General features: G+C 37.4%; 1 protein-coding gene across 11 annotated transcripts in view; it reads right to left on the bottom strand.

Annotated features, from left to right (window-relative positions):
* Positions 1-24,674, bottom strand: part of L3MBTL4 (L3MBTL histone methyl-lysine binding protein 4) — a 442,148-nt gene that overhangs the window by 340,084 nt on the left and 77,390 nt on the right. For 8 of the 11 annotated variants that reach the window (XM_053205899.1, XM_027068534.2, XM_027068537.2 and 5 more), the window contains exons 2-3: positions 18,534-18,612; positions 18,054-18,158 (exon numbers count right to left, since the gene is read on the bottom strand). In XM_053205899.1, coding sequence (XP_053061874.1) covers positions 18,054-18,125 — 72 coding nt within the window. In that variant the 5' untranslated portion in view covers positions 18,126-18,158; positions 18,534-18,612. Of the gene's footprint in view, positions 1-1,322; positions 1,544-13,502; positions 14,127-18,053; positions 18,159-18,531; positions 18,613-24,674 lie in introns of those variants that run through there. The other 3 variants (XM_053205893.1, XM_053205897.1, XM_053205898.1) reach the window with 3 other exon arrangements.

Raw genomic sequence — 24,674 nt, 5'->3', positions numbered from 1 at the left:
CAGTATTTTCACCCAAGTGGCCCTTCACCTCTCCCAACATGTATGGACAATATACTGAACTCCCATGTGCATCTGCTCCTACTTCTGGCATGTCTCTTCTGTTTCTTTGTTTATCTGTCTTTTCAGTTAGCAGTACCACACTGTTTTAATGATGACAGCCTTGTGTTTTAATATGATTCCTAGACTGTTTAGCGTTTACCCACAATAAGCGAGTTCCCTTCTGTTCAAGTTTTAGAGTCAGGCATCTGAGGGTTCATCCCCAATCCACCTGACCAGTGGTATGATGCTGACCAAGTGACCTAATTTCTGTGAGCCTCAGTTTTCTAATCTGTGATCTGGAGATCATCTTAACTTCTTTACTGAATTGCTCCAAGGAATAGAGATCCACGGGTAAAACCTGACTGCAGCCTGTAACACATGGCAGACTCTCCATGGTAGCCGTCACAGTTATTCTGCCAGATTTCAAGCTGCAGACCTGAAATGGATCCAGACTTAATAAAAATTAAGTTAGCCTTCCTATTTGTGTTTACTGACTGAAGAAACATATCTCAAATGAACAGAATCTCTGATGAAAGAAGAATTCTGAGAGAGAGTAGAGAAGAATCTTAAACCACTAACTGAATTAATTACCTATTTAACAAATTTATTGAGCTATTCTTATATGGCAGGAAATGCACTGGGTTTTAAGGAGCAAATGAAACACAACACCCAGTGTTTGTTCACTGACAACCCATCATCTGATAGGCGTTTACTACTGAATGGCTGACTGAGGAAAGAATGAAGCCTCACATTTACTCTTCTGTCCCCCCAGCTCCTTATGACATACATTCTCACCCCCACTGCGACAACCCTGCAGCTGCCCGTTCTCCATGCACCACTCTGGCCTCACCTCTGCCTTCCTGCCTTCATGCCTCTCATGTGCAAGCATCCCCACTGCTCTCCGGACTTTCTGTCCTGCCCACCCCCTGTTCTGTTCGCTCTGACACCTGCCAACCCACTCTCAGTCTCACAGACAAGATGACCAATGGATCCACATCTCCCTCCACCATGTTTCAAACCTGCAGATCCAAAGTCCCACTACACAGCTTCATCTGGATGCCTTACAAGCTCTTGAAACTCAGTAATTACCAAAGGGAATTCATCATTACACTCTGAACCTCTTCTTATCCCCTGCCCAAAGTTCCCCAAACTCACTCTGCACTTTGCTTCACCCACACCCCCTCCTCCACCAGCTACTCTCCTTGCGGATTCTCAGATGACCCTAATGAGCAATGCCCTTGTAGAATCCCCTCCCCTGAGCAGGGGTGAAATTTGTTACTTACTTCTAGACCAAAGAATATGCCAAGGTGACGGGACAGTCAGTTTCTCAACTGCATTACAATATATGACTCCACACTAGCTGACTAAAGCAGGAGGATCTCCGGCCTTGAAATAGCAGGCTGCCATGCAGTGAGAGGACCCCATGACAAGGAACTGTGCAGGGCCTCTTGGAGCTAAGACTGGATCTTGCTTGAGAGCCAATGAGAAAACAGGACCCACATTCCTACAACCACAAAGAACAGAATTCTGTTGACAACCATATGAGCTTGGAAGAGGCCACTGAGCTCCAAAAAGATCTCAGCCAGACCAACACTTTGATTTTACCCTTTGATACCACAAGCAGAAAATTCATTTAACTCATGCCTAGAAGACTGACCTATGGAAAGTGTGAGGTAATAATAAACGGCTGTTTTAAGCCACAAAGTTGGTGGCAATTTGTTAAGCAGCAATAGAAAACTAATACATGCCTATTTATCCTTTAGAAGTTAACACAAGGAGGTCTCTTTGCTCTTACTTCCTCCTCCCCTCTCCGCCCATGTTAAACTGGGTAACCTACTGAATCCTGGAAATTCCCTGTACAAATCTCTATTATTGGGCCTATCATCTGTCTTATTGGACTCACCTGCTTTGAGGAACTTACTGAAGGCACAGTCTCAACCATCTTTCATCCCCAAAAGGTAACTTGGCACCTAGTCTAGCTCAACAAATATTTGCTGAATGAAGGCATGAATGCAAGTACTTTTCCACCTGGTAGATTTCACATCCAAAGTTATCACGCAATTAATAAAGTAGCATCCTGATAAAACATACTATAACCTAGAGCTTCTCAAAATTTAACATGCATATGAATCACCTGGGTATTTTGTTAAAATGCAGATCTTGACTCTATAGGTCTGGAATAGGGCCTGAGATTACCAGTGTCCAACAAGCCCCAGCTGAAGACACTTCTGAAGGTCTGTGGACCACAGCATGAGCTGTACAGCCACCATCTTCCAGGCAGAGGGTGAGAGTAGAGAAGCCATCCTATCTACCTCTGTTCTACTGCATGTGAAATGATGAACTGAATCGGTCTAATTTTCTATGGCAGTTCTTTACCCCAATTTCATCCCTTTTTACCCACTCAATACACAGGAAATTTACATAATTTGAAACAACACCAGTCTCTTCTCATAAAGGTTTTACTGCAAAAACTGAAATGGTAACAAGAAATAGTATTCAAGAGTTGGTTATGTGAGCACAACAGCTACTGAAGCATTTTTATAATCACTGTATCATTCAAATATAAAAAGAAATATATAATATGCTGTCTGTCACTCCGTTAGTGGATTAGGATGTTTGGTTCACACTTCTTTATTTGCTATTGAAATTCTGCCTAGATAGAAGAAACATATCCCTCCCAAAAATAACATTACCTCTCACTTCAGAGTTAAATTATCCAAGCTCCTTATGTACATATGTTTTTTTTTTGGATGGATCAGGTTATAGATATGTAGACATATATATGAAAGGTCACCATTTTGTATTTAAGAATAAATTTATATTTCTCTTAAGATACACCGACCTCATTTTTTTTGGAAAATTTTGCAAATAAAAGAGGATTTAATATCTTAAAATAGATCAGAAAAATGCTGAATTTGGGGTCAGGTGACCCAAGGTCAAGTTCCAATCCCACCCACAAAGAGGTATGTAACCATGAACAAATGACATATGTTATCTGCACCTACTTTTTCTTGTCTATAAGAAAAGGGATTGGACCAAATATTCTCCTGCAACAGGAACTCCTGCAAGTTTTAACATTCTGTGCTTCTGTCTGAGCTAACTAATTATTTCATTAAGGTAATAAATCCACACTGCTATTAATGACTAGAGAGTTAATTTTTTTAAAAAGGAAAGGAAAAATGAGCACTTTTCCTTATCTTCCCAGGCAGAACACTTAAGGAAATCAGTATGAGTTGAGAAAAATAAAACCATTACTGTGATTTCTCACGTTTCAAACTTTACTCTTGAAAACTGAAAATAAAGCTTCAGGAAAAAAAAAGTGCTCTGAAAAAGGGAAGAGAGTGGTTTAAGGAACATAAAATAAGTCTTGCTATGGTGCATTTCCATTCACCAATTTAGAATCCATCATTTTGGAAGAGAGGATGATGAGGTGAGATAATAACCAAAAGGCTTCATGTTCTGCTGCCTCCTGATGGACCCGGATGCATCATATACTTTTACTACAAGTTACAGTGACTTTTCTAATTAATAAGTGTCGACATTTCCCTGTCTATGAATTCCAATCAAGGAAGCAAAACAAAATATTTTCACCTATTGATATGTGGTTTGCAATTTCAAGTCTTTGCCCTGGAACTTCCAGATACTGCCCCTTCCTTTCTTTCACACTCAGACCAGTCCCTGGAGCACTGGAGGATTTTCCAGCAACCACTATTCCTCTCCCATAAGAATACAGGATGACACCTATTGGTTTCATGGACAGTGGAAAACACTGAAATCCCCTTCGATGACTCCAGTAACAAACTACCATTTGAATTTCACTTGCTGTCTCAAGTCCACTTTTCAAATTCTCTTTTTCTCTGATTCAATGTGGGTGACAAATTGAAGACAAATGAAATTAACCTTTCAGATAAAATAAAAAAACAGAAAAGGATTATTTTTCGTTGCTTTACTGCAATTCAGATGGAGACAGAGAGAAGGAAATGATCTCATTTTATTCAAATATTCAATATTCATTGTGAGCAAAAACTATTTTTCAATGGCAGTCATCTCTGGATCTGTTAGCATCACTCTACCTGAATAAAAACAAAATCCCATGTTAGAGGCCTAGACTCCGAGGAGGAAGGCTGTGATATAATTGTTACAAATGGTATGTGCCCTGTTCAGGGCCAGCTAGGAGCAGGGTGGGAGGAGGGGGGGGGGGGAATCCCAGGCATATTTAAAACAGTATCTGCTAAGATGTCTATAAAAAATCAAAGAGAAAAAATCTAAAATAGCTCTATAAATATCTCCTCTCTATGGTTCCCCCATACATATTTTTTGAGGTGGTAGAGGGGCACAGGGAGAGGGAGAGAAAATCTTAAGCAGGCTCCATGCCCAGTGCAGAGCCCGACATGGGGCTCGATCTCACAACTGTGAGATGGTGACCTGAGCAGAAATCAAGAGTCAGACGCTTAACCGACTGAGCCACCCAGGAGCCCCTAGTTCCCCCATATATAAATGCATTCTATTGGCTGATGCAAACTAGTATATCAGTCATGTGTGGGGCAACAAAATGATAAAAAATTAAGTACTACTGAAGATTAAGAAACGAATGTAACCTTACCCTAAACATTTTCTCACTAATTAAGGATATTACAAAATAATTTCATTACATTATGCCCAAGTAAAAGCCAACCACAGCTCCCTCCTGCCAATACGTATATCAAGTTCAGCAGATACAATATCAAGTACAACTTCCTCTGCTCTATCTTCAAGACTCTCTAAGCTTAACCACTCACGTCCATCCTAGTCATCTTGCTATTTCATTATGTACCAAATCTTAGACTCACTGAAATGGAAAGACCCTTAAGATCTTTTAATCTAAGACTCTGGTTCTATAAATAAAAAAGCTGAGGCTCAGCCTGGTGAAGGACTTATCCTTGGTCATAGAGCTAATAATTATCATCAGAGTCAAAAACTGAAATCCAAATATTCTGACCCCCAGCCCAACACTCATTCTGCAAAACTGCCAACAGCAACATCTGCTCAATGAGACAAGTAATTTTAATCTTGTCATTTATCACATATGTCATATTTGCTTCCAACCCCATACCTTTACTCATGCTGCTTTCTTGGCCCAGACAATCCCTCCTCTGACCTTTCAACTTCCTTATCTCTCAAGGTTAGTTGCCTAGATAGCACCCAGATGTTAAAACACAAATAAGTTATACTCTCGCATATTGCATCTTACCAAATTGGATTTTTTTTTTTTACCAGGTTGGACGTAAGAACCATTTGTCACAATAGCATTAAATATGCATTAAATTTTATTTGTTAAATAAATTAAATAAAGCATTAAATATGGACATCTTAGGTACTCCTCACCCTTCAAAGTCTATACATGAACCCCTAATGATTCTACCTGGCCCTGAAGGTTGAATGTACCTACAAACACTAATGTGTATAAGCAGTTAGTTGTCTCACATTACCCCCTATAAGTTCTTTTCTCTCTAATAATAATAAACTTATTTTTCAGATTTATTCAGATCCTTTAGAGAACAAATAATGTCTCATATTTCTATTTCTCAAACTTCCTACTTCAATAATCAGATATAGACTCATAGATTTTAAAAGGTTCAGAAGAAAAGAAAGAATGGGAACCAGTATTTATTCAGTATTTTATATACACAATTATTTTATTCTGATATACTCAAATAAAATTTCCTTTTTTATTTGGTAAACTTGCATTTTTATGTAGGAAATTTGAAATTTTACAGCTTATATATGGTTTGGGGTTTCATGCACACCAAATGCACACCAAACATCTATGAAATCTCCTTGAAAAAAAAATGCTTAGTTTCCCCAATTATCGTGTGCCTACACTTTGCCAGTCAATTCTAATGGTGGTTGAGTGGAAAAGACTAACAAATAGCACTGAAAAGGGCACTTGTCTTTGTGTTATATATATGGAAAAGCATGACATGTTAGGGAATCTAACAGGGGCAGGGAAACTCCTCTCTCCAAATCTGCGGCAGCACTATGGGGCATGGTAAACAAAGCTCATTCACGTGATGGATTTCAGTAAACAAGGGCATAAGACATGCAATAAAACCTAAGTGAAAGAAGCACTCTTGCAGATGCTGTTAGACAGAGTATACACTGGGGTGACTGCTCTGGAAGATGACATAAAAGGCTTATCAAGATTTTACATGCACATAGCCTTTAGTATGACACATCTACTAGTAAGATTTGATCTTTGAATCAACTGCAAAAGTATATCAAAATATATGAATGCAAACCTTTGGTTTTAATACAGAATTATAACAACAAAAACTAAAAATCATCTACATGTTTGGAGTAGAGTACTGCTTCAATAAATTATGGTACATTCACAGTATGGAATATTAAGCACCACTGAAAACAATGGAAATATCTGCATCTCTAAGACATACGTGTTTAACTGCAAGAAAAAGCAAGATACAGAACAAGAAATAAAGTATGAGCACATTTGGGTACATGTATGCATTCATGCCTGTATTATGTATGTATGTATGTATGTATGTATGTATAAAGGGTTTGGGTTTTGTAGGTTCCTTTTTTTTTTTTTTTTTGCTTTGATTCCTATATAGATTCACAAGAAAATGTAAACAGTGATCGTACCTTTAAAAAAAGATTTGGGAGTCAGCATGTGTGAGTGGGTATGATAGAGAATTTACTTCTTATTTTCATACTATTTATATTATTTTTTTAACTATGTGCCTATTCATAGAAAAATGTAAATAAATGCTTTTAAAATTCTACAAATACATAAAATAAATACTAGTATACGAAGACTCATTGACAGATATTATTATCAGCTTCTGGAAATTATAAGACACTGAAGATATGAAATTACTACCTCAAAAGCAGATGTTTAGAAAGTACCCAACTGTTCATTAGTTTTATCTTTAATGTGTTTAATCTATCAATGCTATTTTGCTTAATTAACTGGAAATTTGACTTGTAAACTCATAAAGGTAACAGAGAACGTAAAGAATATTATTGATATTTCAAGCAAATTCCAAACATAATTTAAGTAGTTTAACTCAAACATAACTGAACCCCTTCCTCTACATAGTGAATGCAGCCACAGATGTAAATCAGCTTACTGTATTAAACTATTAAATTTAACTAATTACACTGGACATTGTAATTGGAAATGAGCCCCTAGCTGTCAGTATAATGTGGAATTCATCCTAAATTCATGTCTTTTCTATTATCCTGTGTGAATATTCTCTTTTTTAATGTTTTTATTTATTTATTTTGAGAGAGAGTGATAGAGAATGAGTGGGGGAGGGGCAGAGAGGGAGGGTGACAGAGAATCCCTCTAGCATAAGAGCCTGACATAGGACTTGAACCCATGAACCATGAGATTATGACCTGAGCCAAAATCAAGAGCCAAACGCCAGGTACCCCATGAACACTCTTTAAAATAATTATATGTTCCAAACACTTCAAAACTCAAATCGTAATACAGTCCTTTGAAATGTCATTATCTACTATTGATCAAAGAAGTCCATTTGACTGAGGTAGCCATTAAACACTAGGAACATCATTTAACAGATATTTTTGGAAATCCAGGCATGTAAGGTGCCACACTCAAACAGCACCTATGTAAGTGTTGAGCACTTCTGGGGTTCAAAAATGGGAAAATCCCCATATGGAATGGAAATAATGGTAAAATCACTGGCATCAAGATAGGCCTTAAGAGAAAACTGGAATTTGTGCCAATACAGAAAAGACAGAAGGTTGAATATTCGTGTTGTAGGGCAAGATAACAGAAGTTTTGAGAAGGGACAGTAATAATTTTAGCAGCTTAAAAGGAAATGATACTGAGAAAAGGTAGCAAATATGTTTGGATAGGAGAGGTGGTCTCAAATACTAAACTAAAAAATAAAAGAAATATTCAGCAGCCAATACTGATTAACTATAGGACTATTGGTACAGGTAGGATAGGCCTAGCTATTTCCTTAGGACAACGGTTCTCAATCATGAGTGTGTACCACAATCACCAGGAGGCCCTGTAAAATATAGACTGCTCAGCCTCACTTCAGGGTATCTGATCCAGTAGGTCTGGAGTAAAGACCAAGAATTTTCATTTCTAACAAACCCTCAGGTTTGTTGATGCTGATGCTGTTGTTCTGGAGACCAGAGCTGAAGAACCACTATCCAAGAACAACTGAGAGCACATCAAATACCTTGTCTCTTCAGAGGGCATGACACAAAACACCAGAAATGCTGAGAAAAATGGCATCCTCACATAACTTGAGACAGGTTCAGGCCTTCCTAAGTCTGATCCAAGCAACCCTCACACTCAACTCTCATGGAACTGATCTATGAAATGCAACTAATGTGGACTTCTGGGGGAATGGTCCTTGGTCCCACGTTAACCACCCCACCTCCCACTGAGTCTGACCAAAGGAAACAGTTCTGTAACTAGACACAGACCTACACTTATCATCTTAAAACCAACCATGAGCAAGATCATCACTTGATATGTCTTATTTAATTCCCAGAGTTCAATAAACTGTACCTATTTGACAAAGATTGTGTGACACCATGTCACTTCACCAACTGCAGTGTGAAAATGCATAACAACCCACATTAAGACCCCAAAACCAATACATGATGAAAGCCCATGAAAGGGTCACTAATGAGAATGTTCTAATAGCCCACTATCCCCAAAACAGTCATTATGGAGGTTGCCTGGTCACTTCTTTCCCCTTGAAATTTGTAGGAATACAAACAGTTGCCATAGGGAAAGAGCACAGGATGCATATTAAGAAGCAAGATGCATTATTAAACCCTCTGGCTGTCAAGATGTCACTGTGAGGTATTTTTTAGATGTGATAAACATTCAAATAGAGGAAGTTAAGATGGTGAAGAAGCAGGGGGACTGGGATTTCCCTTGTCCCTCAAATACTGCTGTATTGAGGTCATAACACTTGAAATACTCAGGAATACAGTCTTCAGAGTGACAGAAAAATCTCCACAGGTGGACGGAGACAGCTTGGCGGGACAGAAGTGCATGTCTGTGAATTGGGGGAGATAAAATAGCATAGGCACAGAGGGGAGGGAACCCCTTAAGTGGAGGGACAAAAGGGAGAGAAAGAGAGGCTGTCGAAGTGTGGTATTGTGTTACGACAAGAGAGAAACCTCTATGGACCATGGACTGGAGAATGAGAAATACAGAAAATATCAGTTTCTACTTTGCAAACAGCCTTAGCAGCTGAAGACCGGAGTTTTCAGGGTTGTGTGACTTTCTCCAGACCAAACCCCATATGGTGTGATGCACCTGAGGGGTGAGAGCCAGCCCCGGGACACTGGGAGAGAACGGTCCCCTCCCTGGAGTACTGTACAAATAGGGTTTATTGCCACCCACCCCAAGGACAAAAGACCCTGCAGGCACCAGCCAGAGGCCCTTTGTCAGCAGGGAGGAGTGGCACTACCCCAGAACCAGGCCCAGGTGGAGGAGGGATCCTTTCACACATGTAGTTTTGAATCCCAGCCCAGGGTCTGGGAGGCACGGGACACTATGGAGCAGGACAAGCCAACTGCCCACCCCTACTCTGTGAATGTTGCCTGAACAGAGTGATTTGAGACACCTGGTCTGGTCTGGGGAGGAAAGATTCGGGTGTCACCATTTTTCTCCCCATCACCCACATGGCAGGGCTTCAGGGAACAGGACAGCGGCCCCCAGTGGAGGTGGACCCGCTTACAACAAACCCTGCCACTCTGTGTCTGGTTACTGCTTATCTACTGGAGCAGGACAAACACTGAGTGAACCAGATGGCCTCTCCTCCAGACCAGCACAGCTACCAGTCCCAGAAACAAACAGACAACTGTCCTGCAGTTTTGTATGTTAGTCTGGTATTTTTTTTTCTCTCTTTGCTTTCCTTCTCTTTTCCCATCTAAACCCTTTGGAATCAGGCTCATAGTTTCTGATTTTATTTTTGGCTAATTCTTATCCTATCTATATCTATATCTATATCTATATCCCTTTTTTTCTTTCTTTCTTTCTCTGTTATGTTGTTTGTTTGTTTAATCAGGTATTTTTATTCAATATTTCTTTGATTGTCTGCCTGGTCTTTTTTGCCCCTTAATTTTTCTCTTTGTATGGAGTTAGGTCGCCTTCCCTTTCCTTTTTTCCAGACTTACATCAAAGAACAAAGCAAAGCATACCGGGAAGAAGGTCCAAACAATCCACCACTACAAGCAGTGGGATAGGGCAGCCAAATATGCAACAACAGAGTACATGCAAAACACTCCAAAAACACTTTATGAAGTGTCAGGCCCTAGACAATGTATGACCCCTTTTTAATATGATGGTATCACAGGTTCAGGACACATAACAAGCTATTAAAACATGTAAAAGAACCCTAACCAAAATGATGAAATGGAGGAATTCTCCTCAATGAAAATTCCAGGAAGAAATGACAGCCAGAGAATTGCTCAAAACAGATACAAACAATATATCTGAACAACAATTTAGAATAATAGTCATAAGATTAATAGCTGGGCTTGAAAAAAAAAGTATAGGAGACAGCAGAGAATCTACTGCTGTAGAGATTAAAGACCTAAGAAATAGTCACAAAGAATTACAAAATGTTGTAAATGAGATGCAAAAAAACTAGCAGCAGTGACAACCAGGATGGAAGAAGCAGAGGAGCAAATAGGTGAAGTAGAAGATAAAATTATGGAAATGATGAAGATGAGAAAAAGAAGGAAAGGAAATTACTAGATCACGAGGGGAGAATTAGAGACCTAAGTGATTCAATGAAATGAAATAATAGCCATATCATAGGAGTTCCAAGTTAGAAAGACTGAGAGAAAGGGGCAGAAGGTTTATTTGAACAAATTATAGCTAAAAACTTCCCTAATTTGGGGAAGGAAACAGATATCCAAGTCCAAGAGGCACAGAGAACTCCCTTCAAAAACAACAAAAACAGGTCAACACCATGACATGATAGTGAAACTGGTAAAAATACAAAGATAAAAAGAGAATTCTGAAAGCAGTTAGGGACAAACAGGCCTGCACCTACAAGGGTAGACATAAGGATTGTAGCAGATCTGTCCACAGGCCAGAAGGGAGTTGCAGGAAATATTTAATGTTCTGAAACAGGAAACATATGCAGCCAAGAATCCTTTATCCAGCAAAGCTGTCACTAAGAACAGGAGAGATAAAGGCTTTCCCAGACAAACAAAACTAAAGGAATTCATGACAAATAGACCAGCCATGCAGGGAACCCTAAAGGGGATTCTGTGAGTGGAAAGCAGCAAAGACTACAAAGGACCAGAGATATCACCACAAGCACAAAACCTACAGATAACACAATGCCACTAAATCCATATCTTTCAATAATTACTCTGAATGTAAATAGACTAAATGCACCAATCAAAAAACACAGGGTATCAGAATTGATAAAAAAAATAAGATCCATCTATATGTTGCCTACAAGAGACTCATTTTAGACCTGAGGACATCTGCAGATTAAAAGTGTAAGGATGGTGGGGCGCCTGGGTGGCGCAGTTGGTTAAGCGTCCGACTTCAGCCAGGTCACGATCTCGCGGTCCGTGAGTTCGAGCCCTGCGTCAGGCTCTGGGCTGATGGCTCGGAGTGTGGAGCCTGTTTCTGATGCTGTGTCTCCCTCTCTCTCTGCCCCTCCCCCGTTCATGCTCTGTCTCTCTGTGTCCCAAAAATAAATAAAAAACGTTGAAAAAAAATTTTTAATAAAAAAAAAAGTGTAAGGATGGAGATCTATCATGCTACTGGATGTCAAAAGAGAGCTGAAGCAGCCATACTTATATTAGACAAACTAGATTTTAAAACAAACACTGAAACAAGAGATGAATAAGGTCATCATAATTAAGGGTCTATACGTCAATAAGAGATAACAATTGTAAATGTTTATGCCCCCAATGTGAAGAACCCAAATATGTAAATCAATTAATCCCAAACACAATGTATAGATAATACTGTGATTATACGAGACTTGAATACTCCACTTAAAGCAATGGACAGATCATCTAGTCAGAAAACTAATAAGGAAACAACAGCTCCGAATGACACATCGGACCAGATGGACATAACAGATATATTCAAAACTTTTCATCCAAAAGCAGCAGAATACACATTCTTCCCAAGTGCACATGGAACATTCTCCAAAATAGATCATATACTGGGTCACAAAAGAGCCCCCAGAAATACAAAAGGATTGAAATCATACCATGTATATTTTGATATTGCAAAACTTGAACTAACCACAAGAAAAAATATGGAAAGCACACAAATAGATGGAGGTTAAAGAACATTCTACAAAAGAATGAATGAGTAAACTTAGGAAATTAAAGAAGAAATTTTAAAAATATATGGAAGCAACTGAAAAATGAAGACATGACAGTCCAAACCCTTTGGGATGCAGCAAAGGCAGTCCTAAGAGGAAAATACATTGTAATTCAGGCCTATCTCAAGAAGTAAGGTCCCAAATACATAACCTAACTTCACACCTAAAGTAACTACAAAGGCAGCAGCAAAGAAAGCCCAAAGCCAGCAGATGATGAGAAATAATAAATATTAGAACAGAAATAAACAATATAGAATACAAAAAAAACTAGTATAAAAGATCAATGAATCTAAAAGCTGGTCTTTTGAAAGAAAAAACAAGTCTGGCCAGACTTCCCAAAAAGAAAAGACAGAGGACCCAAATAGATAAAATCATGAATGAAAGAGGAGAGATCACAACCAACACCACATAAATACAAACAATTATTAGAGAATACTATGAAAAAGCATATGCCACCAAACTGGACAATCTGGAATAATGGAAACACCCACATACTACCAAAACTCAAAAGGGAGGAAATAGAAACTTTGAACAGACCCATAGCAAATGAAGAAACTGAATCAGTTATCACAAATCTTCCAACAGGGGCACCTAAGTGGTTCAGTCTGTTAAGCATCCAACTTTGGCTTAGGTCATGATCTCACAGTATATGGGTTCAAACCCCACAAAGGGCTCTGTGCAGAGCATGGAGCCTTCTATGAGTTCTGTGTCTCCCTCTCTCTCTCTGCCCTGCCCCCACTCACGCTCTGTCTCTCTCTTTCAAAAATAAATAAATATTTTTACAAAATCAAATGTTAAAGAAATTTTTTTAAAAAATCTCCCAACAAAAGTCCTAGGTCAGATGGCTTCCCAGGGGAATTCTACCAGACATTTAAAGCAGGGTTAATACTTATTTTTCTCAATCTGTTCCAAAAAACAGAAATGGATGGAAATCTTCCAGACTCATTCTATGAAGCCAGCACTACCTTGACTTCCAAACCAGACAGAGATCCCAATACAAAGGAGAATTACAGGCCAATATCCCTGATGAACATGCATGCAAAAACTCTCAACAAGATACTAGCAAACCGAATTTAACAGTATATTAAAAGAATTATTCACCGTGATCAAGTGAGATCCATTCCTGGGCTGCAGGGCTGGTTCAATATTTGCAAATCAATCAATGTGATACATCACATTAATAGAAGAAAGGATAAGAACCATATGATCCTGTCAATAGACACAGAAAAAGCATTTGACAAAATATAGCATCCTTCCTTAATAAAAATCCTCAAGAAAGGCCTGAAAGAAGGAATATACTTAAACACATTAAAGCCATATATGAAAAGCCTACAGCTAATATCATCCTCAATGGGGAAAAACTGAGAGCTTTCCCCTGAGATTAGGAACACAACGGGGATGTCCACTCTCACCACTGTTGTTTAACATAGTGTTGGAAGCCCTAGCCTCAGCAATCAGGCAACAAAAAGAAATAAAAGGCATCCAAATTGGCAAAAAAGTCAAACTTTCACTCTCCACAGATGACATGATACTCTACATGGAAAACCCAAAGACTCCACCAAAATACTGCTACAAATGATATATGAATTCAGCAAAGTTGCAGGATATAAAATCAATGAACAGAAATCAGTTGCATTTCTATACACTAATAATGAAGCAACAGAAAGAAATATCAAGGAATCAATTCCATCTACAATTGCATCAAGAACTATAAAATAAATACCTAGGAATAAACCCAAACAAAGAGATAAAAGATCTGTACACTAAAAACTATAGAATGCTTATGAAAGAAACTGAAGAAGACACAAAATAATGGAAACACATTCCATGCTCATGGATTAGAAGAACAAATATTGTTAAAATATCAATACTACTCAAAGCAATCTACATATTCAATGCAATCCCAATCAAAATAGCACCAGCATTCTTCACAGAGCTAGAAGAAACAATCCTAAAATTTGTATGGAACCACAGAAGACCCCAAATAGACAAAGCAATGTTGAAAAAGAAAAACAAAGTTGGAGGCATCACAATCCTGGACTTTATCCTGAATTACAAACATGTAATCATCAAGACAGTATGGTACTGGCACAAAAACAGACACACAGACCAATGGAGTAGAACAGAGAACCCAGAAATGGACCCACAAATATATAGCCAACTAATCTTTGCCAAAGCAAGAAAGAGTATCCAATGGAAAAAACACAATCTCTTTAGCAAATGGTGCTGGGAAACTGGACAGCAACATGCAGAAAAATGAAACTGGACCACTTTCTTATACCTTACACAAAAATAAATTTGAAATGGATGAAAGACCTAAATGTGAGACAGGATACCATCAAAATCCTACAGGAGAAAACAGGCAGCAACCTCTTTGACCTTGGCCGCATCAACTTCTTATTTGACATGTCTCCAAAGGCAAGAAAAATAAAAGCAAAAATGAACTATTGGGACCTCATCAAGATAAAAAGCTTCTGCACAGCAAAGGAAACAATCAACAAAACTAAAAGGCAACTGACAGAATAAGAGAAGATGTTTGCAAATGCCAGCCATATCAGGTAAAGTGTTAGTATCAAAACTCTATAAAGAATTTACCAAACTCAGGGGTGCCTGGGTGGCTCAGCCGGTTAAGCGGCTGACTTCGGCTCAGTGCTGACAGCTCAGAGCCTGGAGCCTTTTTCAGATTCTGTGTCTCCCTCTCTCTGACCCTCCCCCATTCATGCTTTGTCTCTCTCTGTCTCAAAAATAAACGTTAAAAAAAAATTAAAAAAAAAAAAAAAGAATTTACCAAACTCAACACCCGAAAAAAAAAAAAAATCCAGTGGGCAGAAGGCATGAATAGACAGTTTTTCTCTCTTTTTTTTTTAATGTTTCTTTTTGAGAGAGACAGATCATGAGTAGGGGAGGAGCAGAGAGAGAGGAAGACAGAATTCGAAGCAGGCTCCAGGCTCTGAGTTGTCAGCATGGAGCCTGAAGCAGGGCTCGAACTTACAAACTGCAAGATCATGACCTGAGCCAAAGTCAGACGCTTAATTGACTGAGCCACCCAGGTGCCCCGACACTTTTCTAAAGAAGACATCCAGATGACAAACAGACACATGAAAAGATGTTCAACATCGCTCATCATCAAGGAAATACAAATCAAAACCACACTGAGACACCACCTCACACCGGTCAGAGCGGCTAACCTTAACAACTCGGGAAACAACAAATGTTGGTGAGGATGTGGAGAAAGGGGAAACTTCTTGCAGTGTTCATGGGAATGCAAACTGATGCAGCCACTCTAGAAAACAGTGTAGAGATTCCTCAAAAAATTAAAAATAGAATGACCCTATGACCCAGAAATTTCAGTACTAGGAATTTGTCCAAAGGATACAGGAGTGCTGATTCGAAGGGGCACATACACCCCAATGCTTATAGCAGCACTATCAACAATAGTCAAATTATGGAAAGTGCCCAAATGTCCACCATGATGGATGGATAAAGAAGATGTATACACACACACATACATACATACATACATACATACGTACATACAAAATGGAATACTACCCAGCAATGAAAAGAATGAAATCTAGCCATTTTCAGCAACATGGATGGAACTGAAGGGTATTATGACAAGCGAAATAAGTCAGTCAGAGAAAGACAGATATCCTATGATTTCACTCATATGTGGAATTTGAGAGTCTTAAAAATGACAATAGAGGAAGGGAAGGAAAAATAAGATACAGAGTAGGAGGCAAACCATAAGAGACTCTTAAATACAGAGAACAAACTGAGGTTTGATGAGGGTGGGGGTGGGGGGGTGGAGCGGTGGTGAAAATGGGTATAGGGCACTTGTTGGGATGAGCACTGGGTGCTGTATGTAAGTGATGGATCATAGGAATCTACTCCTAAAGCCAAGACTACATTGTATGTTAGTTAACTTAACAATAAAAAACAAACAAAAAAAAACCATTCAAATAATGGACTCTGAGTAAAGCAGATTAATCTCCATAATGTGGGTGGGCCTCATCCAATCAGTTGAAGGTCTTACAAGATAAAAGACTGACCTCTCCGAAGAAGAGGGAACTTTGCCTGCAGAATGCCTCCAGATTCAAGTCTGCAACATCAATTCTTTTGTGGGTCTGCAGTCTACAAACCTGCCCTATAGATTTCAGACCTGTCAGCCCCCACAATTGTATGAATCAATTTCTTTAAAATTTCTTTTAAATAAATCTTTCTATATACATGTACACACATATACATACACATACACATACACATACACATATACATATACATATACATATACATATAATTCATCATTATCAAGTAGGGACAAAGATTGTGAACAGAGAGTGTGCGACAGGACTGTCAGCTACTCCCATTGGTTCTGTTTCTCTGCAAAACCCCAACAAACACAACGCCCTCCAGTTCACCATCTCTATCCCTCACTTGATAATGATCAATTACCTTCATCTTTATAAAACAGAAGTCTCTAAAACCTAAGACATGCCAGGACTGATACTTGATGGATTTTCTTTCTGGAATTTCCCTGTACATACATAGGTATAGCTTTATCTCTAGTTCAAAAAGTAACACATGCTTATGGTAAACTAAGTAAATAGAAAAGACAATATAAAAGGCACCTCTAATCATCTAGTAATAACTACTCTTAACCTTTTAGTCTATGTCTCCACATCAAATTTAAGCTCTTCCTTAAATGACTATTAGATAACTGATTTTGTAAGGGGGGGGAAATATTTTTTTCTTCTTCATATTTTAGATTATTTTTTTTCAAACTATTCATCAAATAATTATCTTCAGTTGGAGAAATACCTCTTTCTAAGAAGACATAAACTATGTGTGGTATATTTGATGGGGTATTAAGATAAAAGGAGATTATTTTAGAAATTTTATTTGAGGGGCATCTGGGTCACTCAGTCAGTTAAGCATCCAACTTCAGCTCATGTCATGATCTCTCCATCCATGAGTTCAAGCCCCACATTAGGCTCTGTGCCAACAGCTCAGAGCCTGAAGCCTGCTTCATATTCTGTGTCTTCCTCTCTCTTGGTCCTTTCCCCACTTGTGCTCTGACTCTCTCTCTCAAAAATAAAATAAAAACATTAAAGGAAATTTTATTTGATAAAATCTTAAGTATGAAAACATTTATCAAGAAGATAAATCTTGTATTTTTCACAGAAGTAATGATCTTATTATAGCAATGCACCATGTTTGTAAATACCAGCATAAAGTCTTGGACAACACTGGCCAGTCACAGAATATCAGTAGGTAGAATTGTATTGATTCCCCTGTTGTGTGAGATATACATAGTACAATAGCTGATTTACATGTATGCACTATGATATGTTTAAAATATATATGTACATATAAATGTGTTCAAAGAATATGCATTAAAATATTTTTAAGATTAAAAAAAAGAAAAAGAAAAGGTCTCCTTTCACCTTCAAAATGAAGATTACCCTTTAAAATGTATCAGACTTAATGACATATGTATTCAATAGCTCTATATATAAACCTCAACCAGAAGCAACCAGCTCCTAGCCATTGAGAAAACACCTCTGCTGTGGTTACACAAACTATACAATCACACTGAATTTCCACAGTGAGCACAAACTAGAAGGAAGGGTCCAGGAACTGACATCTTACCAAGCATCCATCCTGATTCAAATGCTCTTTGGAATCCATACTAAGCTTCCTCTTTCTGTTGGGCTGTTTCATTGCCACTTTAGCACTCCTTAGCAAAGTGTTTTTCTGCAAAATAGTGCCACATAAAAAATTTAGGAGTTTTGCCCCTTTAGAATAACAAAAACAATCCCCCCCAAAATTTTCTCATTAAACTTCTTCTAATTTGTTTCCATAAATACCCTGAAACTGAGGTGACATAAAAATTTCACTGTTGCTTTTATAGACACTACTATAATAATAAGTTAACGGGAAAAGAGATGAGTTTTCCGCCTCATCTAGAATTTATATCACAAAGAAAATAGATACTTTTCTTTGGTCTTACCTATTACATCATTTTTGCTTTGTTTTGTTTTGTTTTGGTTTTTTTGTTTTGTTTGCTTAGCTAATTTAACCAATTTGGATTCACTGCAATCTGCCTATTCAGATAGGCTGTACTCACACAGTCTGACCGTCCACAGGTGTCAAGGCAAAAGTATTCTTGGTGGGAGGACTTTTGTCATACAAGGCATAGCACAGCAATCTGGAACAGAGAAAATAAAAAAAAAACTTTACCAAACCAATTTATTATGACCACTCTTCAGTACACTAACAATTACAGTAGTGGATTAGTAACAAAATTAAATCAGTAGTAAAAAACTCTCAGCAAACAAAAGTCCAGGACCTGAGGATTCACAGGTAAAGTCTACTAAGCATGGAAAGTAGAGCTAATAACTATCCCTCTCAAAATTATCCCCAAAAAATATAAAAGGAAGGAATTCTTCCAAATTCATGCTATGAGGACAGAATTACCCTGATACAAAGACCAGACAAAGGCACTACAAAAAAGAAAATTACAGGCCCATATCCCTGATAAACACAGATGCAAAAATTCTTCAAAAAAATATTAGCAAACTTAATTCAACCATACATTAAAAGGATCATTCACCAGAAGTAAGTGAGATTTATTCCAGGGATGCAAGGATGGTTCAATATCTGAAAATCAATCACCATGACACACCACATTAACAAAATGAAGAATAAAAATTATATGACCATCTCAAAGATGTAGAAAAGCATCTGACAAAATTCAACATCCATTTATGATAAAAACACCAAACAAATTTGGTTTAGAAAGAACATACTTCAACATAATAAAAGCCACATATGACAAAACCAGATTACTCAATAATGAAAAGCTGAAAGATTTTTCTCTAAGACTAGGAAAAAGACAAGGATGTCCACTCTCAACACTTTTATTCAACATAGTACTAGAAGGCCTCGCTGCAGCAATAAGACAAAAAATAATAATAAGAGACACCCAAATTGATAAGGAAGAAGTAAAACTTTCATTATTTGCAGATGACATGATACTATATATAGTTGGCCCTCAAACAACATGGGTTTGAACTGCACATGTTCACTTATATGCAGATTTTTTGCAATAAACAAAGTACAGTACTGTAAATGTATTTTTCTTCTTTATGATTTTCTTAATAACATTTTCTTTGGCTTACTTTATTATAAAAACACAGGATATAATATATGTAATATATAAAGCATGGATTATTTGACTATGTTATCAGTAAGTCTTCTGGTCAATAGTAGGCGCCTAATAGTTAAGTTTTTTGGGGGGGTCAAAAGTTACATGCAAATTTTCAACTACACTGGGATTGGTGCCCCTAACTCCCACATTGTTCAAGGGACAACTGTACAGAATACCCTAAAGACTCCACCAAAAAACTGTTACAATTAATAAATGAATTCTGTAAAGTCACAGGATACAAAATTAATACCCAGATATTTCTATACACTATGAGCAAAGTAACAGAAAGAAATTATAGAAACAATCCCATTTACAACTGCATCAAAAATAATAAAATACCTAGTAAAACATCTAACCAAGGAGTTGAAAGACCTGAACTCTGAAAAACATAAGACATTGATGACAAAAAAAAAAAGAAGATGAAACAAGTAAGTGGAAATATATACCATGTTTGTGGACTGAAAAAATTAAGATTGTTAAAATGTCCATACTATTCAAAGTAATCTACAGATTCAATTCAATCTCTATCAAAATGCCAATAGTATTTTTCACAGTATTAGGACAAACAATCTTAAGTTTATTTTAAACTACAAAAGACCCTGGGGCACCTGAGCGGCTCAGTAGGTTGAACATCCAACTTAGGCTCAGGTCATGATCTCACAGTTCATGAGTTTGAGCCCCGCATCGGGCTCTGTGCTGACAGCTCAGAGCCCGGATCCTGTTTTGGATTCTGTGTCTCCCTCTCTCCCTGCCACGCCCCTCCTCACACTGTCTCTCTCAAAATAAATAAACATTAAAAATTTTAAATAAAACTACAAAAGACCCTGAATACTTAAAGCAATTTTGAGAAAGAAGAACAAAGCTGGAAGTATCACAATCCCAGATTTCAAACTACATTACAAAGCTTTAGTAATCAAAACAGTATGAAACCGACACAAAAATAGATGCATAGATCCACAGAGCAGAATATCCCAAACTTACATAGTAAATAAATGTGTCACAAAGAAGGCAAGACTATAATACAATGATGAAAAAACAGTCTCTTCAATAAATTGTACTGGGGAAGGAGGACAGCTACATGTAAACGAATGAAAATGGACCACTTTCATTCACCATACACAAAAATCAACTTAAAATAGATTAGAGACCTAAATGTAAGACCTGAAACCATAAAATTCCTAAAAGGAAATGTAGGCAGTAATCTCTTCGACATCAGCCTTAGCAATATTTTTGTGAATCTGTATCCTCATGCAAGGGCAACAAAAGCAAAAATAAAAAAATAGCACTACATCAAACTCTTGCACAGCAAAGGAAACCATCAACAAAACAAAAAGGCTACTCACTGAATGGGAGAAGATATTGTCAAATGATATATCTAATAAAGGGTTAAAATCTAAAATATGTAAAGAACACATACAACTCAACACCAAAAAAACAAATAATCCAATTAAAAACAGGGAGAGGTCTTGAACAGACATTTTCCCAAAGTCATCCAGATGGTCAACAGACACATGAAAAGATTCTGAACATCACTAGTCATCAGAAAAATGCAAATCAAAACCACAATAAGATATCACTTCACACCTGTCAAAATAGTATCAAAAAGTCAATAAAGTGTTGGCAAGGATACACAGAAAAGACAATCCTTGTGCACTGCTGGTGGGAATGTAAACTGGTATAGCCACTATGGAAAACAGTATGGAAATTCTTCAAAAAATTAAAAATAGAAATACCATACAACTCAGTAATTCCATTTCTGGGTATTCACCAAAAAAAGAAAAACAAAAACAAAACAATAATTCAAAAGGATACATGCACCCCTGTGTTTACTGAAGCATTATTTAAAAAAAAAAAAAGCCAAGGTATAGAAGCAACCTGAGCGTCCACCAATAGATGAATGGATAAAGAAGATGTTAAATAAATACATATATAAATGTGTGTGTGTGTGTGTGTGTGTGTGTGTGTGTATACACAACAGAATAATACTCAGCCATAAAAAAGAATGAATTCTTGGCACTCATGACAATACGGATGGACATAGAGGTTACTATGCTAAGGGGAAAAAATCAGATAGAAGAAGACAAGTAGTATATGATTCACTTATATGTGAATCTAAAAAATAAAACAAATGAACAAATAAATTCATAGAGATAGAGAAAAAACTGGCAGTTTCCAGAAAGGAGAGAGATAGAAGGATGGGTGAAATAGATGAAGGGGGTTAAGAGGTAAAAACTTCCAGTTATAAAATAAAAACATCATGGGGATGAAAAGTGCAGTATGGAAAATATAGTCAATAATATTAATAATAATGTTGCATGGTGATAGATGATAACTATACTTACTGTGGTGACCATCTCATAATGTATATATTTGTCAAATCTCTATGTTGTATTCCTGAAACTAATAAAATATTGTATGTCAAACATACTTCAACAAAAATAAAAATTAAAAAAACAAAATGAATACATAAATAACAGTAGACACTCTTTGAAAAATTATTTGGAATGTGTTTGATAAACAGGTTAACCATTTTGGAGAACTTACCCATAGTATTAGATGAGTACCACTGGAGCTATAATTCTCTTTGAAAAATTTTAACTACAACTGACATATAATTTTTAAAAAGTTTAGGGGCACCTGGCTCAGTCAGTTAAGCATCCATCCAACTCTTGATTTCGGCTCAGGTTATGAAGCCTCATGTTGGGCTCTGCAATGAGCATGAAGCCTGCTTGGGATTCTCTCTGTCTCCTTCTCTCTCTGCCCCTCCCCAGCTCATGCTCTCTCTGTCACTCTCAAATAAACTTTAGGGAAAAAAAAGTTTAGCAGACCTAAATCATCTATAGTCCCCAGTGTTTTAGAATCATACATCCAACTTCTTCCTTGATATGTGCCCCTGAACAATGACCCCAGATACTATCAACTGAACACATTCACACCTGAGTTCATCATTTCCCCTCTCACTGCCTCCTAGTTCTGCTCTCTTCCTATTTGCAGTAATGACATGATTAATCACCCGTTTGCCCACCTCTGCCCCTCACAGTTCTTCAAACTAGACACTGCATAAGAGTACCAAGCCAATGGCAAGTGAAAGCTGAAATGTACTCTGGGTTCTGCACACGTGCCATTCCCTCTGCCAGGGTTAACATTGGCCGGTCAGAAAATGCATCTTTTTCTGATTCAAACAAAGACTCCTTTTGGGCTAATGGTGGCCCTGACTTTGCCTGAGCCAGAGACCTAGGATCATTTACATCCTTTACATCACACTTCACACTCCATCACCAGGTTCTGCTCATTTTTAACCTACTCAACATTTCTTGAATTCATTTCTCCTACTCCTATTAACTCTGACTACCTCCAATCTTAAGCTCCAGCCAAGTTGTTTGGAAACACTGCTTCTCAGCCCCATACTTTTACTGGTCTCTCAACCTCAGAACACCTTCCCTACTATCTGCCTCTCCTTTTTCAATCTCTAATTCTTAATCACTCTTTATTACTTAACTCAAAGAGACTTCATATTCTTGAGAAAAGTCTTCCTTGCCTACCTCCTGCTCCCAGTGGACCAGGTGTGTCTTACTTAAAATCCATTGTCTTGTTCTTATCTTTGTCACATTCTTCAACACCTTATACTATATATTTTTTTTATTTATAGATATGTCTCCCCTTATGTGGCTCCAAGCTTCCTTATGACAAAGATTCTAAATTACTGATCCTTATTTTTCTATTGTCTAGATAGTACCTGGATCACAATGGACTTTCAGGATGGGTTTGGGGCCCTTAACTGCATTAAGTGCATCTCTGAATTATAGAGAAGCCTCAAACACCTTAAGTTAGTGTTATTAGTTCTTCATCCCTACACCACCCCTTTTATCGTGCTATATGCCTAGATAAGTGTAGTTCTCTAACTTAACAACTCCTTTCTCTTTTTCTTTCATATATTAAAAAAAAAATTTTGTTCATATCCATTTCCTTCTAGCCATTTGATATTTATGTCCTTAAGATAGGCACTTACATAATAAATTCAATAATATTACATTCATTTTGTAGGATATAAATAAAATTTATCATGCCTAGCTCCCAGTAATACTCTGAACATCTATGCAAATGAACAGCTTAGACTTGATGCCTTTAGCAAAGTATTATTGCACAAGACATAAGCACTGCCAAGGCTAACTTGCATTTCATGACTAATAACACCCCATGGCTTGTCAAACTGAAATCATCTGGCCACTAAGGCTTTTCTCCTGCCATCAAAGTGATCTGTTTTGCTAATCCCTAGTAATTATCAATAACTCTGGTTTGTTAAAAAAAAAAAAAAAAAAAAAACAAGAAAGCCTGAATTCATATTATGTATTGGAGAAAAAAGATGAATTTTTTTCCACTGAAAAGTTTCAAAATACAATTTAGTAACAATTGGATTTCCTTTAGATAATGAAACAAAAATACAAAATATACCCAACAGCCCATATAAGATTTTGCTGCCAGACAAAAAAGGAATTAAATATAATTCTTCATCAAATGCAACACAAAGGAGACGGATGATATGCAGATAGGGAGATGGACAGATAGAAGATAGCATGAGACAGAAAGGGCGACAGGAAGGTTTTATATAACCCCTTCAAATGTCAAACCACAAGATATATTCTACCAACAAAATAGAACACTTCTTTTGATATAAACTTAACCTGACATCCTTGACACAGTATCAAAATACATGGATTATTCTGATTGTCCTAATACATGGCCTACTCTCAGAAAGCCCCAAATGTCACATCAGTCACGTGGCTCCTTCCCAAGTTTTGAAGAAATAAAAAAAAAAAAAAAATTAGAGCCAAGGAAGAATAGCGTCATATTCTAAAACACATTAAAGAAATATCATCCAGGGGAAATGAAGGTGAATAATGACTAGGTGGCACTGCGCCCCAGGGTACTTTGGCTCTGTAACTATACCCAAGCACTAGCTATAATAGAAAACATTTTTAAGTGATTTTAATTAAAGACACTTCTAAATAGTATTTTAAAGCAGGACAGATAATAATGTAAATGATTTGTATTTCGATAGA

This window comes from Acinonyx jubatus, chromosome D3 (genome assembly GCF_027475565.1).
Source record: "Acinonyx jubatus isolate Ajub_Pintada_27869175 chromosome D3, VMU_Ajub_asm_v1.0, whole genome shotgun sequence".
NCBI classification, from domain to species: domain Eukaryota; kingdom Metazoa; phylum Chordata; class Mammalia; order Carnivora; family Felidae; genus Acinonyx; species Acinonyx jubatus.
Note: the sequence above shows the minus strand (reverse complement) of the source record. Positions and strands in the feature narration are given on the sequence as shown.